Genomic DNA, 15,681 nt, shown 5'->3' with positions numbered 1-15,681 from the left:
ATAGTAGAAAATAGGCCAATATGAAAAGTTTAAGGAAGTATATAGGCCAACTTTTAGTTATAGAAATTAATAGGTCATAACTTGTCAAGTTATGGTTCATAACCAGATAAGTTATGGACAAACTTGTCAAGTTATGGTTCATAACCAAACAAGTTATGGACAAAAACCGTGATTTATGGACAATAACTTGTCAAGTTATGGTTCATAATCAGACAAGTTATGAACAAAAACAATAATTTGGCATATTTATTAACTTATGTAAATTATTGGCCTGTTAATTTTAATTCATCTCAAGTCTTGGCCTATTTCTCTCTTTCTCCCCTTATAATATTGATACGGTTACGGCCCGTTTGGAACATATATTTAAGTTGTGATTAGAGTTTAATGGAAGAATTTTGTGAGAGAGAAAATTTTAGAATTTAAATTCTTTGTGAGATAAAAAAAAACAATGCACCAAAACTCAAATTTAGATTTGAATATATGTCCCAAACAAGCTCTTAATGTTTTAAAGTTATCTATTTTATTATTTTCAAATTTCATTGTTGTCAAACTTTTCAAAAGAAAAATGTAGACATATGGCATAATCTTACTACTCGTGTTGAAGTATAAAAAAAAATAGTATTTAATATATATATAAAATTAAAATCATTATAATAATTGCTACATAGTTATGTAGCATAAATGTGAAAATCTTATAGAAATTACTATGCAACTATGTTATTCCTAAAATATTTTAAAAAATTTATATTTGAATGTCTTACTTATAAACACGTTATGTAGTGTAATTTTTACTTTTTTGTTTCAAAATGGGGATCCAACTACCTAGAAAATGAGAGTTTGGAAATCTAATTGTGACCCACATTTAAAGAAAATGAGTATTTTGGGGACTCGATTGTACAAATTTTCAAAATAAAAATTCGTGTCAAAGGTCAAAAAAATTTAAGAATCTCAAATGCAATAAATATATATATATATATATATGTAAAACAAACATTTTTAATGTAGATTTTACGACTAAAAAATAAAAAATTGTGGATAGTTTGTTTTTTTCAATCCTAATAGAGAAACTCCCTTTTAAGTTTTATACAGATATAAGACGTTTGACTGCCAGTTTTCTAAACATGATTCACCTGAGCTTTACTACACATGAATTATGAATGCAGAGATACTAATTAATGGTACGTAAATTTAACAGAACTTCATAGAAATCTGACTATTAATCAAAAAACATCCTTCGCTCCGCTAATAGAATATCAAAACAAGAATGATAAGAAGAAATTGGGGAAAGGTAGTGCAAAATTCGATCACAAAATCAGCTTCGAAACTTCAGTTATATGGTCATGGCTACAAAGAAAGACAAATTTGAAATCCAGGCAAGGCTCAAAATGAATGAAGAAACGTCCAAATAAATGTACACACACACACACACACACACACACATATATATATATATATATAATGTGTCTCAAACAATAATATTGGGTTAAAAAATTAGGTCATCTTTTATTAATTAGTTGTGATGTTTGAGACCCAAAGTGTAAAAGTATTTGAAAAAAAAAACCAACTAATTACAAATATTACAAATTATCTTCCAAAAACATAATAGTAATAGTACTAGTTACAATCTCTCTGTTTTTTCCAAAAATAAAAAAAATAAAAAAATCAAACGAACAAACAAGTACTTCAAAGTACTAGACAAAATTATATATAGTGTAATAATAATAATAAAAAAAAAACTTCATACATACTATGATCTCCTACGACTAATTTTTTTGTCATCTATATATTACTAGTTCAATTCCATATGCGTGGTGAGTAATCCGAGTGTCAAATTCTAATTATCGTATTATTATTAAAAACATATAAAATTTCAATATAAAATCTCAGAAAGGCAAAAAAATGAAAAAAAAAATGAAGTCTTGAAAGACAAAAAGGGGTTAAAAAGAACTAAAATAAAGAAATAAAAAAATTTTAGGGCAAAAAGGACCAAAATAAAAAAATAAAATTTCAGGGTGAAAATTAAAAAAAGAGGTAAAAAACTAACCAAAATGAAAAAATAAATAAGTTTTAAGATAAAAGGAGCCAAAAAGGAAAAAGAAAAAAAGAAAAGTTTCAGGAAAAAAGTAAAAAAAAACAGAGAGGTCAAAAGAGGACCAAAATGATGAAATAAATAAGTTTTACGGTAAAAGAAATCAAAACAAAAAAAATCTCACGACAAAAATAGAAAAAGGGTAAAAATGACTAAAATAAAAAAAATAAATAAGTTTTATAGTAAAAAGAAGCCAAATGACAAAAAATAAAAATTATGACAAAAATAGAAAAAGGGAACAATAAAAGATCAAAATGAAGAAATAAATAAATTTTAGGACAAAAAACTAAAATAAAAAGAAATAAAGTTTATGGGAGAAAATAAAAGAAAAAAGGATAAAAAATGACTAAAAAATGAAGAAATAAATAAATTTTATAATTAAAAAGAGAGAAAGAAATAAAAAGAAGGATTTGAAAACAAAAGGAAAAAAAAAGAAAAGAAAAGGGGGTGGGATTAGGACTAGGAGCCGTTTTGGTCGAAATCCCGGGTTTTCCGAGAACAGAAAATGGCTTTGCGATTTCTATTATATAGATTATGTGTAAATAACAACTTATGTAAAGATAATATTGATCCTTCACATAATTAATCAAGCAAAAGAGTAATAACTAGCGGAAATGGAAACATTAGTTTGACGTTATTAATTATGATTTACCACGAGTTCAACGACGTCCACTGCTGGCTTTCCTGCTTGGAGAGCCTCAACCCCGATGTGGAGGCAGTGGCCAAGGGCATCCTCGCAAAGCTGGCGGCACTCCGCTGCCATGGTGAGTGGGAAGTCACCGGCACCGCCGTGCAGTGCTATAGCCCACCCCATTAGCTATAGATTCCCACTATGTTGTTTTTTTTTTTTTTTTATAAAAAAAAAAACTCAGTACAAGTTTGGAACAAGTAGTAGTAACGTAATAAGCAAGCTAAAGACTCGTGAACTGTGAATAATTAAGCAACAAAATTAAACAAATCAATATAGATTAAAACGTAAGCATTTGTAATTGGTTTCAAAATAATTTTGTTTACAATAAAATGTAAAAATAAAATTATTTTGAGAATCATTCTGAGAACGATTCTGAAATTGCATTTAGTTATTTTTTTAAGAGATTGTTTTTAATATACTAAAAAAGTGAAATCGTATTTATTAATTAATACATTATAATATTATTGATAAATACTAAAAATTAAAAATTAAAAATTAAAATAAATTTTAACTATTTTTAATTCCTGTACAAAAAACATTCTCACTGTTTTTTTTTTAAATATTTACTAAATAAATATTTTTTTATTTTTATTTTTATTTTTTACTTTTTAAAATACGTAAAAATCGTTTTAAAAAATGATTCCGCACAAAAAAATCGCAATTTATTAATCATTGCTCGCAGGCATCACTATGCACCCTTAGAACTAGCCTTTCTTTAACTTCATTTTTTTTCCTTCGCTTAAATACCATAGAAACTTTCTAATAAATTCTATGCTTTGTCGCGTGGAAAAGCAGCCAGTGTCCATAACATCATTAATATAATATTAACAAAAACTTTGAGCATCCTGTTTTTTTTTTTTTTTTTTTTTTTTTTTAAAATTAGTCCTCTGTCCTCAACCTCATATTCTCACATGTTTAGTTTATGTATTTAGAATCATAATTTAAAATTATTCTCATTTTATGTGTATTTTTTATGAAAGAAAATATTATAAAAAATCATAAATCATGATTTAAAATTGAGAACGAATATAAAAAACAAACACTCATCAAAATTTTTTTGGGTGATTTATGCTTATGTCATCATTCTTTTATATTTTTTTGTTACAATGATGTTTTATATATTGAAAGTACTCACGAAAGATACATAATATAATAGATTAGTAATTTTTATGTTTTGTAATTGTTAAATGGTTCTATTGTTCTGATCATTAGTGTAATTACTTAGGCCGTTTAGTATGAAATAATTTTAAGAGTAGGGATAGAAATCTGAAAGATTTCTATATTTGATATAATTATTAAATTTTTTTAAAATCTAAAAAAGTGAAGTCATGAAATTTACATTATTATATTTTGAAGTAATCTTAAACTCATTGTGTTATTCACATTTTCAGAAAAGTTATATCACGGAAATAAAAGTTCCGTTCATTTCACCGATTTGAGTTTAAAATTCGAGTTTTGTTACAGTAAAAATCTCTCAAAAACAGTCATATTTAATTTTTTTACTAGAGTAAAAAATTTTCACATAAAATCATATATCAATTCGAATTATAAACTTGAATAAGAGAAGGGAATGGACAATCTCTCTCACCCATTTCTTCTCAGCCCATCAAAATCTCTTGGAGTTCCTTGCAGCAAATCAATCTCAAACTGGAGCTAACAAACTCGTCCTCGACCAATCCAAGCTTCTTCGCCTGAAAATTTCCAGAAGAAGAAGGAGGAGGAGCGAAGGAATCGGCAAATTCTCCATCAAAATTTCAACAACTGTGTAAATTCTCCATCAAAAGACCAAAAAAAAAGAAGCCGAATCAAACACAAGTAGAATAGCTTAGAACAACAAATGGGTATTCATCAGTGAGGCATAAAGTGGTAAAGCAGAGACAAAAAAAGCGCTCACATAGCAAAAGAAGCGACCCATTTGAGAAAAGCAGTGCCAAATCCCAATCCACCAAGTTTAGTGGCATCATTGATCAGCCTCTGGGCAGCGATCTTCAGCTCGTTGATATCAGAATTTATCAAATTAGCCGTGGCTGGGTCCGTTTTCATGGCCAAATAATCGTCCCCATTTCAGCTTTCTTTCTTTCTTTTAGATCTCAATCCAATGATATTTTACCCAAAACGAGAGAAAAACAGATAAACAAATTGATGAACTTTTTTTTATGAACTGTGTGGAGTGCCCTGGTTTTCGGCTTGAGTGTGAGGGCTTGTTCATTTCACCGATTCGAGTTTTCAGTTTTAAGTTTTTACAGTAAAAAATTTTTAAAAAATGTCACATTTAACTTTTTCTGTTATAGTGAAAAACTCTAATAAAATATCACATCTCAACTCAAATTAAAAACTTGAATCTGCGAAGTGAACGAGGCCTTAGAACATTCTTATTTCTATGCACGATCAAACATAATAATGTATTATTTTTAAGAATTTGAGATAAGATTCATGCATGAAACTAAACACAATAATGTATTATTTTTGAGAATTATATTACCCTCTATTATTTTCTCAAAAATATAATTTTTACTGATTATTACGTACCAAACACCCTTTTAGTGCATAGTATTCTTCGACTCATCGTTACTTTCGATGGCGAAGATATCATTGACTGTGAACCAATATTAGGCTACTTACTTTGAGAAACGGAAAAAAATTGTGGAAAGCCGAATAATAATACAATATCTGTCTTATGTAATGCGTTAAGAATATTTAGTTATTACGTTAACAGTGTAATAACTGTAAATGGATAGAGTTATTGGGAAATACCCAAGTGCCTAAAAGAGGCAATTATAAATTAAAATTTTGAACAAAAATAATTTGGAGAATTTATTAATTTGAGCTTAATAAAACAAAAGAAAAAAAAAATAGAGATGAAGAATACCAAACAAGGCATGTCAAATAAAGTATTGTCTTTTCTATGCTTTTTGTGTAAAATATGTAGATTAAAGCATTTAATGTGGATGAAATACTTGTTTTGTATAAAATATGATGTAGATTAATGCATGATTCTTTTGCACTATAGAGTATTGATAACTCTAGGAATTAGAGTTATTTTAGGCATTTATAGGCTTATAGTTGGCTCATCTAAAAGTTTAGTTGTTCGTTTTTCTGTTTTATTTGTTCAACTTTTAGTTCTTGTGATATACTCTGTTAAGATTTGTTTGTGTGCTATTTCTGTAGTGATTTTGAAGAAAATTGAATCAAATAAAGAGCTGATTTGTGTCTAAGGGGCGTTGTTGTGATATGCATGAATTGTGAAGAAAAATGCTGCAATAAAAATATGGCAGCAGACAGTTAATTGATGACATCAGCGCATGACTCTGCAAGAGAAATAAGACAAAGTACATAGAAGGTGGAATTGGAGCTTAGTTAGTTGGACCCAATCACTCAGTAGGAGCCACCTCAACGTCCTTTGTTACCCTAATGAGAAGTACACTCAATTTTCTTTGTGGAGCGCAACAAGAGAGGGTAGAAGAAAAAGGAAAGAAAGAAGAAAAAGAAAAAAAGTACCGAGTGAGCTAAGAGAGCAAAAACAGACCAGTGAGAAAGAGAGAAAGCAAGGACAAGTATTGGAGGAGACGAAAATTGGAGCTGAAATCTCAAGGAGTGAAGCTACAAGAAGAGACTACCAAGCTTCATTTTGTATTTAATGTTATTCTCCTAATTTTGGTTTATTCTTCCTTTTCCTCTGTGCTTGAATGATGGCTATTTATTTTGTTGCATTTAACAAGACAATTATGAGCTAAATTTATTTGGCTGAGATGATAAAGTACTTGGATTTGTAATTGAAATTGTGTATGCTCACTTTGTTATATTCATGCTGATTTGGTTTGTTCAATATAATCTCCTTTGTTAATTTTTGTTTATTGACTAACTATCTTGAATAAAATACTATGATTGCAATTGCTGAAAAGTTGATTAGAATTAGACTAATATTGAACAATGTGAGTTTAGCTTAATTTCATGGAAAGATCTAGCTAATTTGCAAGTAGTATAGGAATATACACTTGCCTCACATAGCTCAATTGAAACCCAAGCTTAATGCAACCTCTCTATTTAAGAATAGCCCAGATTGCAGAAAAGAGGAAATTGAGTCCCAATCTTTCCACCATAGATTGATTTTTGTCTCTGTTAGCTAAGTCCACATTTTACCAATTCTGATTATTTTAATTTTTTTTAGTCCACAGTAGTTTTAATCAAACTATTAAAATTAGTTTACATTGTATTTGTGGAATTTTATTTTAAAAAATAATAACTTTCTCCGTAAAAACGATACTCTACTCGTTTACTTTATTATTTGTTCAGCACGTGCACTTACACTTGCGTAGCGATTTTTAGTCAACAAATTTTTAATGCATGATTCTTTTGCACTCGAATAGAGTATACAAGTTCTTATATGTCTTTCCTTTTCCCCATAAGAATTATTTATAGGGTCAAAAGAAGCTGATGAACGACTACCTAGGAACCAATAGAACTCTACCACCCATCAATAATTTGATCGAACGTTTGCTTTTGCTTTTATTAAAAAAAAAAAATCTCGTTCGAAATCTTTATGTCACCATGATGATTAAGAGATTATATTATGTCAGAATGTGGAAATAACGGCATCAGTAGAACTGTTAAAAGAATGTGGAAATACTAGCATCAGTAGAACAACGATCTAATGGAGATTACGAATCGATGTGGTATGTTTTTACGACGGTTGAAAAAGGGTCTTGAATTGAAGTTATTGAATGTCCATATTTTGAGATGATTTTTAACAGTCATATAATGTATACGTGTGAGCCTAGACGCTGCTTCAAAAATTGCACTTTTAATGTTTGTTACTGCAAAAATTGCCGTAAACAAGCCACATAAAATGACAATTTTCATAACCGTTGTCCTATGTATATTTTCATGACAGCTCTCACAAGAACCATCGTAAACGCGGTCCAATAACCAAAAAAAAAAAAAAAAAAAGGAATCTTGTCGGTAACTTTTCATTACTATTTTGTAAGTAAGCAAATGATGAGATGTGAAAGAATCACTTTTCATTCCCATTTTCCCTCTCATGCTACTTTATTTGTAAAATCCAATATTATAACTGCTAATTATTCATCATAAGTCCCTTCCTCATGCCGGAAGCTCATGGATAGCACTAAAACCGACCTGTGAATAGGCTTGTAGAATAACCAAAACGTTGAAAATAATGGAGAATTTACCCTTAAGAGTGCATAAGTCTAGACCTTTATATCTTCTCTTGATAAATACACTTTTATTAGAGTAATTATTTGACTAAAAAGATTATGAATCAAGAGTAAAAAGAAAAAATCCTAACTTATATACTTTTGAGATATATTTGTCAAGATTACCCCAAAAAGTTTGAACTACTATAGAGGTAAAAAGAAAAAGAAAAGTCTGGAAAAAAAAACAAAACACAATTTTTTTCTTTAAAAAAAAAAAATGCCATGTTATCGTTTTTGTTTAAAAAAAAAAAAAAAAAAAAAAAAAAAAAAAAAAAAAAAAACCTCTGACGATGTTTCCCTGTAATTGTAACTCTTGCTCCTCCATTCTGGAGATTCCGAAAGAGTAGCACGAAAAATTGACACTACGACTCAGCGTCAAGAACACCCTGAAACAAGAAAGAATGTAATGTCAAGATGGAAATAAATTTGCATAAAAGGATGGAAATCCATTAGTTCTAAGTCTGAACCTTGATAATCATAATGGCTGCATCCTTGTGGAGAACCTCATTATACTCCTTACAAGCAAAACTCTGCAAGATGCAAAAGCTAAGAAGCTAATCCTGATAGAAGCGGGTTAAAATGCATTTAAGAGTGAGGCTGACTTGAATACAATGAGGGCAACCGATATCTCCTGGGCAGTGGCATGATTTGAGAAGCTCCAGAGCAGAAGTTAACAGTTCCATGAAAAAGGGTTGAACCTATAGCACATAACCGTACATACACAGTAACAATCCAAACCTAGTTTTTGCATTAAGGTACAGGAACTCCAAAAAATTCCAATTCTATGACTTACCTGTACTGACACACCTATACCTCCAGGATGCTGATCATATAATAGAATTCTTTCTGGAAAATAGCGGGTGTCGTGAGGGTTTGCACATTCTGGGGCCAAGTCGGATGAGTTGCATATAATACGACTTCATGTAAGTCAGCACAATGCAGTTAGACTTGCAATTGATTTAAAAACACAAAATGAGTGACAGAAATTTCAAGAGATTTTCTTTTTCTTTCCAAGCGACAAGCTTCAATTTCTTCAAAGATTGTAGTGCCAGATTATTTTAAATTTCATCTGGAAGCAAAGTAATAAAAAAATGCATGCGCTATGTCAAGCCAACACATTCAGGAATATATATATAATATATATAATATAACAAGTTTATGACTTACAGAGGCACCACATTCAAAAGAGCATGAGAAGCAGCATGCAAGCCTGCCCGAAAATCCATATTTTTCATCTCTACCGCTGATTTTGTTGACTGTGGAACTGGAACCCACACTGCCTGTTTTGAGAATGTGAAACAAAAGTATGGATTAAAAAAATAAAAAAATAAAAAAAATAAAAAGAGCATGAAAACAAGCTACGATGACAGATTAAGAATAAGTTCATTAGAGCATCCAATAGCATCAATCTGCAATTAAATGTACCTGTGACATGTATGAATACTTAGGAAGTACAAGATCAACTGTATCAAATATTTCGTTGCTTCTTCTCCACAGACGATGAAAGCCAAACCAAGAAGTCGTCACCTTGCAAGGATTTACTCGGGCAGTCGTTCTTGAGCACTGATTGTTGTAAACCCCAGCTGGATAGGCCTAAACAAAAGTAGAAGAAGCTCTAGGAGAGTGTTTATTAATCAACAAAATCACCATACCGAAGGCCAATGGTGAGGAGAGCCACTTGCAAATGCTTACATAAATGGAAGACATCATAAAAAAGGTGGATAAATTACATAAAGAGAAAATTTTGCATAAATGGAGGACATCATAAAGAAAGATGGATAAATTACATGAAGAAAAAATTGAACTTTTTTTTTCCCTTTTCCAGAGTTCTTGCTTCTCTTCTTCATTTGACAACAACTTAATACAGGTGTCAGGTTGTGAATAACTATCCGATTAAACATGAAAAAATAATTTGCAACAGATTTCCCCTTACCCTGGAAGACAGCACGTTCAATTTAATATCCAGGTTAGAGCTATCCTAATAAACTCAAAACATATTAAATTCAAGCACAAAATACAAGAGAACCTTTGCATTTCCAATGTTTTCACAATATGGACCTGAAAGAACAAGAGAATAAACGTTAGGAATGGGCGTACAATTTTACCACCAACAACTTCAATATCTGTGCAGTCTCTCGATTTTGTGTAGTACTTCAAATCAGCTACTTTGCACAAAGCAATCTTATTAGACAAGTCTAAGCTGTTGACAAGGTAGGTTTTTCCTTGGCGCATATATACAGCACCTTCATACACCTGAACGATGAAAAATCAATAAAACAAAGGAACCGGATTCAAAACTGTCGGAATCAAGAAAGAGGATAAGGATCATTGACCGGATCCTAATCTAATCCGGTAAATGAGACTTTAGGGATAGAATTAGGACGAAGTTATCTTCTTATTAGGAAGTAGTTATCTTGTTTTAAGTTTTATAGATTTCTTAAGATAAGGATCTCCTTCAAGATAAGGGATCCCGGTTAGATTATTTTTCCTATAAATATTGTAAATGTTATACAGAGTAATAATAAGAAGGAATATTTTTTGTCCTAAAAACCTTCTTGGTATCAGAGCCGAAACCCTATATTTCCATCCATGGCCGAAACAGCCATTACTGAGGAAAGGAGATCCTCAGCTTCCTCTAGGGCAGAAAACCCTAATCACAGTGAACCAGACCGATCCACCATGTCTCACGGGGGGAGCCCTCTCATCTGCCATTCCAATTAACGCTTCATAAATTGGATGGTAAGAATTATCTAGAATGGGCACAAACCGTGAAACTCGCCATAAACGGGAGAGGAAAACTTGGCCATCTAACCGGAGAGGTGAAGCAGCCCGAAGCAGGAGATCCAAAACTAAAAACATGGAGGTCCGAGAATTCCGTAGTCATCGCATGGCTGATCAATTCTATGGAACCAACTATAGGTAAACCTTATTTGTTTCTTCCTACTGCAAGGGATGTTTGGGAAGCTGTTAAAGAAACCTACTCTGATCTTGATAATTTTTCACAAATTTTTGAGTTGAAAACTAAGTTATGGAAGTCTAAACAAGGAGAACGTAAGGTCACTGTGTACTATAATGAGATGGTCTCTTTATGGCAAGAATTAGATCAGTGCTACAATGACGAGTGGGATTGTCCAACCGATAGTATAAGATTCATGAAAAAAGAGGAGAATGACCGAGTATACTTGTTTCTGGCTGGGTTAAATCGGGTTTTTGATGAAGTTAGGTCTCGAATTCTTGGGAGAAAACCACTTCCTACTCTTCGGGAGGCTTTTTCTGAAATTAGACAAGAGGAAGGGAGAAGAAAGGTTAAAACCTGAAACAGATTCTAAATCTATTACTGACAATTCTGCCCTTGTTTCAATGAGGAATGAAACTGAAACTGACAAGAAGAAGAAGCCTTGGTGTGATCACTGCAAGAAGCATTGGCATACACGTGAAAATTGCTGGAAAATCCATGGGAAGCCTCCGAATTGGAAGAAGAAGACTGCCACAGCAATTGCCGCAGATAACAGAGCTCTCCAAGCATCCAGTGAGGAACAAGAACAACAAAGTACTTCAGAGATGTCTCCCTTTACAAAGGATCAATTAGAGCATTTATACAAACTCTTCCAATCTCCACACTTCCGAGTAAATCCTTCTTGTTCCTTTGTTCAAACAGGTAACCTTGCCTCTGCTTTCCTTAGTGTCAATCCTCAACAAAATAGCTCCTGGATAATAGATTCTGGAGCTACCGATCACATGACAGGTTGCTCCCATTTTTTTTCCACCTATACTGTGTAGGGAACAAAAAAATTTGAATTGCTGATGGTTCCTTCTCGGCAATTGCTGGGACAGGAAAAATTGTTATTTCACCTTCCCTAATCTTACATGATGTACTCCATATTCCAAAACTTTCTTATAATCTTGTCTATCAATAAAATTGCAACTCTAGATTGTCGTGCCATATTTGATTCCTCTCAGTGTTTCTTTCAGGAAGTGGTCTCAGGGAGGATGATTGGCAATGCTAGGGAAAGTGAAGGCCTCTATTTTCTTGAAGATGGAACTAACTCCGGACAACAAGTTCAAAATACTTGCTTACATTCTACTTTTATTTCTAATGATATTATGCTTTGGCATTATAGACTAAGACATCCAAGTTTTTATTATTTAAAACATTTGCTACCAGATTTATTTAGAAATAAAAATCCATCTTTGTTTAAATGTGAGATTTGTGAATTGGCTAAACACCAACGTTCCTCGTTTCCTTCTAGACCTTACAAACCATCAAAACCATTCATGTTAATCCATAGTGATGTTTGGGGACCATCTAGAGTGTCAACAATATTTGAAAAAAAATGGTTTGTGAGTTTTATTGATGATCATACTCGGTTGACCTGGGTATACTTATTACGTGAGAAATCTGAAGTAAAGGAGATATTCCAGGCATTCTATACAATGGTTGAGACACAATTTCAGGAAAAAATAAGAGTGTTTAGGAGTGACAATGGTAGAGAATACTTTAATGAAATCTTAGGAGTAGTTTTTTCAAAAAAAGGCATAATACACCAAAGTTCATGTTTCGACACTCCACAACAAAATGGGATAGTTGAAAGAAAAAATAAACACCTCTTAGAAGTCACGAGGGCATTATTATTTACCCGTAATGTTCCTAAGTATCTTTGGGGAGAAGCACTCTTAACTGCAACCTATCTTATAAATCGTGTAGGAAATTAGAAGATTTTATCTTTTCAGCTTTTGAATTAAAGAGCCAAATCCCTTAGTTTGGGATTAGGATCCTAGGAGATAGGGAATTCCGGTTTTTCTAGATAAACACCGGATCTAGATAGGTTTAGATAAGATAAGAGCTTATTTGAATTTCTATGAGCTGTCAAGGGTACTTGGTATCCTATAAATTAGGTTTACGTTACACTAATAATAATAAGAGAAAAAAGTAAGTTTTTCCCTTCAAAACCTTCATTGTATCAGAGCCTTAGGGTTCTAATCTTAGGGTAGAATGGCAAAAACAGCCATGACAGGCGTAAACAGAGCCCAAACCTCATCTGAGGTAACCTCCGAAAACAGCCTAGATAGCTCCCTTGTTACCGGTGTTGACAATAGAACAACCGGTACATCCCCATAGATTTCCATTCCAAAATTTAATGGGAAAAACTACCTTGAGTGGTCCCAATCGGTGAAGCTTGTGCTTGATGGCAGAGGAAAATTAGGGTTTCTTACCGGGGAAGAAAAACAACCCCAGGAGAAAGATTCTGGCTTTAAAAGATGGAGGTCAGAAAATTCTTTGGTGACAACATGGTTACTAAACACCATGGAAACAACAATTGCAAAACCCAACATGTTCCTACCAACCGCCAAGGCTGTGTGGGATTCAATTCGGCAGACCTACTCTGATTTGGAAAATTCTTCACAGATTTTTGAATTGAAATCAAAACTGTGGAAATCCAAACAAGGAGACCGTGAGATCACAGTATACTACAATGAGATGGTAGCCCTTTGGCAGGAATTGGATCAATGCTATGATGATGAATGGGAGAATCCGAATGATTGTGCAAGGTATATGAAGCGTGAAGAGAATGATCGTGTCTACATGTTTCTTGCAGGAGTTAATCGAAGTCTAGATAAGGTAAAGGGAAGGATTCTTGGTCGAAAACCCCTGCCCTCTATCCGAGAAGTTTTTTCAGAAGTACGACAAGAAGAAAACAGGAGAAGAATCATGTTGAACAGCACAGCACCAACCCCAGAACCTGAGAATTCCGCACTAGTCTCCTGCAACTCAGGAGGATCCGACATAGAAGGTGAACGGAAAAAACGCCCGAGGTGTGATCATTGTTGGAAACCATGGCACACTAAGGAGACATGCTGGAAACTTCATGGAAAACCAGCAAATCTCAAGAAAAAATCAGAGGGGAATGGCAGGGCGTTCAAGACTACTACAGAAGACTCTCAAGAGCAGCCTATTGACTCGGAAGTGTTACCTTTCACTAAGGAACAATTAGAGCATCTATATAAACTCTTTAAATCTCCACAATTTATTGTCAATCCTTCATGCTCACTTGCAACCCAAGGTAATTCGTATGTCACAGCCCTTTCTAGTCTAGGTTCTTTCTCTTCTAGTCCATGGATTATAGACTCTGGAGCAACAGATCATATGACGAACTGCTCACATCTCTTCTCGTCCTATAGTCCTTGTGCAGGAAACAGGAAAATTAAAATTGCTGATGGATCTTTTTCGGCAATAGCTGGGATTGGTTCAATCAAAGTTTCCTCTCTCATAACTCTTAATAATGTGCTTCATGTCCCAAAATTGTCATGTAACCTCTTATCTATTAGTAAGATAACACAAGATCTTAAGTGTCAAGCTAATTTTTATCCAACTCATTGTGAGTTTTAGGAACTAGCCTCAGGGAGGATGATTGGCAATGCTAGGGAAAATGGAGGACTCTACTTTTTTAAAGAAGGACCAACTCCGAGTAAACCAGTCCAAAGTTCATGTTTTGAAGCTGTCTCTTTCTAGGAATCATGAAATTATGTTATGGCATTATAGACTTGGTCATCCAAGCTTTTATTATTTAAAACGTTTGTTTCCATCTTTATTTCTCAATAAGAATCCTTCTTCATTTCAGTGTGAAATTTGTATTCTTGCAAAACAACATCGATCTACTTATTCTCCACAACCATACAAACCCACTAAACCTTTTTCTCTAATCCACAGTGATGTTTGGGGCCCCTCACGAATTTCTACTCTTTTCGGGAAAAGATGGTTTGTCACATTTATAGATGACCACACTAGAGTAAGTTGGGTTTATTTGTTGAAAGAAAAAACAAAAGTTGGAGTTTTCAAAAACTTTTACACTATGGTACAAACTCAATTTAATGGAAATATTCAAGTCTTTAGAAGTGATAATGGAAAGGAGTTTTTTAATAGTGTTTTGGGGAATTTTTTTTACTGAAAAGGGGATTATTCACCAAAGTTCATGTAATGACACCCCTCAACAAAATGGAGTAGCTGAGAGGAAAAATAAACACCTTCTAGAAGTTGCTAGAGCCTTACTTTTCACACATAATGTTCCAAAATATCTTTGGGGTGATGCCATTCTCACAGCTACCTATCTCATTAATCGGATGCCCTAAAAAATTCTAGATTTTCAAACTCCTTTGCAAATCTTCTCAAAAACCTTTCCATTCTCTAGGGTCTTATTAGACTTGCCTATTAAACACTTTGGATGCACTGTTTTTGTTGACAACACTGATCAAAACCGAAGTAAACTAGACCCTAGAGCCAAAAAATGTGCCTTTGTAGGCTATGCTCCAACAAAAAAGGGATATAAATGCTATGACCCTATTTCGAAAAAATTGTTTGTCTCTATGGATGTCACTTTCTTTGAAACACAGTCGTTTTTCAAGTCTCCTCTTCAGGGGGAGAAAAATAGTGAAGATCCGACTTGGGATAAAATAGAACACTTGGTGACTGAAGTTCCTTTCCAGCCTGAACAGAATTTGATTTCAGAATTTTGTTCTAAATAGTCATCAACAAACTCGGTTTTAACTCAAAACTAGGAAGACCAAAGTCTCATTCCAGCAGAAAATAATGGTCCTTTAGAAGGAGATGCAAATAAAAAGAAATTTGGACTGGTTTACTCTCGAAAGAACTTGACTCATGGAAGGGAGTCTGAAATTTTCCAGCAAAGCCG

The 15,681-nt window shown here is 33.0% G+C and overlaps 1 protein-coding gene across 1 annotated transcript in view; it reads right to left on the bottom strand.

Moving 5' to 3' along the window:
* Positions 1-8,273: 8,273 nt before the first annotated feature.
* LOC21399715 (uncharacterized ATP-dependent helicase YprA) overlaps positions 8,274-15,681 on the bottom strand; it is a 40,898-nt gene continuing 33,490 nt past the window's right edge. The window contains exons 21-27 of the mRNA XM_024169060.1: positions 10,091-10,246; positions 9,419-9,586; positions 9,161-9,273; positions 8,787-8,910; positions 8,596-8,691; positions 8,461-8,523; positions 8,274-8,379 (exon numbers count right to left, since the gene is read on the bottom strand). Coding sequence (XP_024024828.1) covers positions 8,356-8,379; positions 8,461-8,523; positions 8,596-8,691; positions 8,787-8,910; positions 9,161-9,273; positions 9,419-9,586; positions 10,091-10,246 — 744 coding nt within the window. The 3' untranslated portion in view covers positions 8,274-8,355. The remainder of the gene's footprint in view (positions 8,380-8,460; positions 8,524-8,595; positions 8,692-8,786; positions 8,911-9,160; positions 9,274-9,418; positions 9,587-10,090; positions 10,247-15,681) is intronic.

Source organism: Morus notabilis, unplaced genomic scaffold (assembly GCF_000414095.1).
Source record: "Morus notabilis unplaced genomic scaffold, ASM41409v2 Scaffold261, whole genome shotgun sequence".
NCBI lineage: Eukaryota > Viridiplantae > Streptophyta > Magnoliopsida > Rosales > Moraceae > Morus > Morus notabilis.
This window is presented reverse-complemented; position numbering and strand designations above follow the sequence as displayed.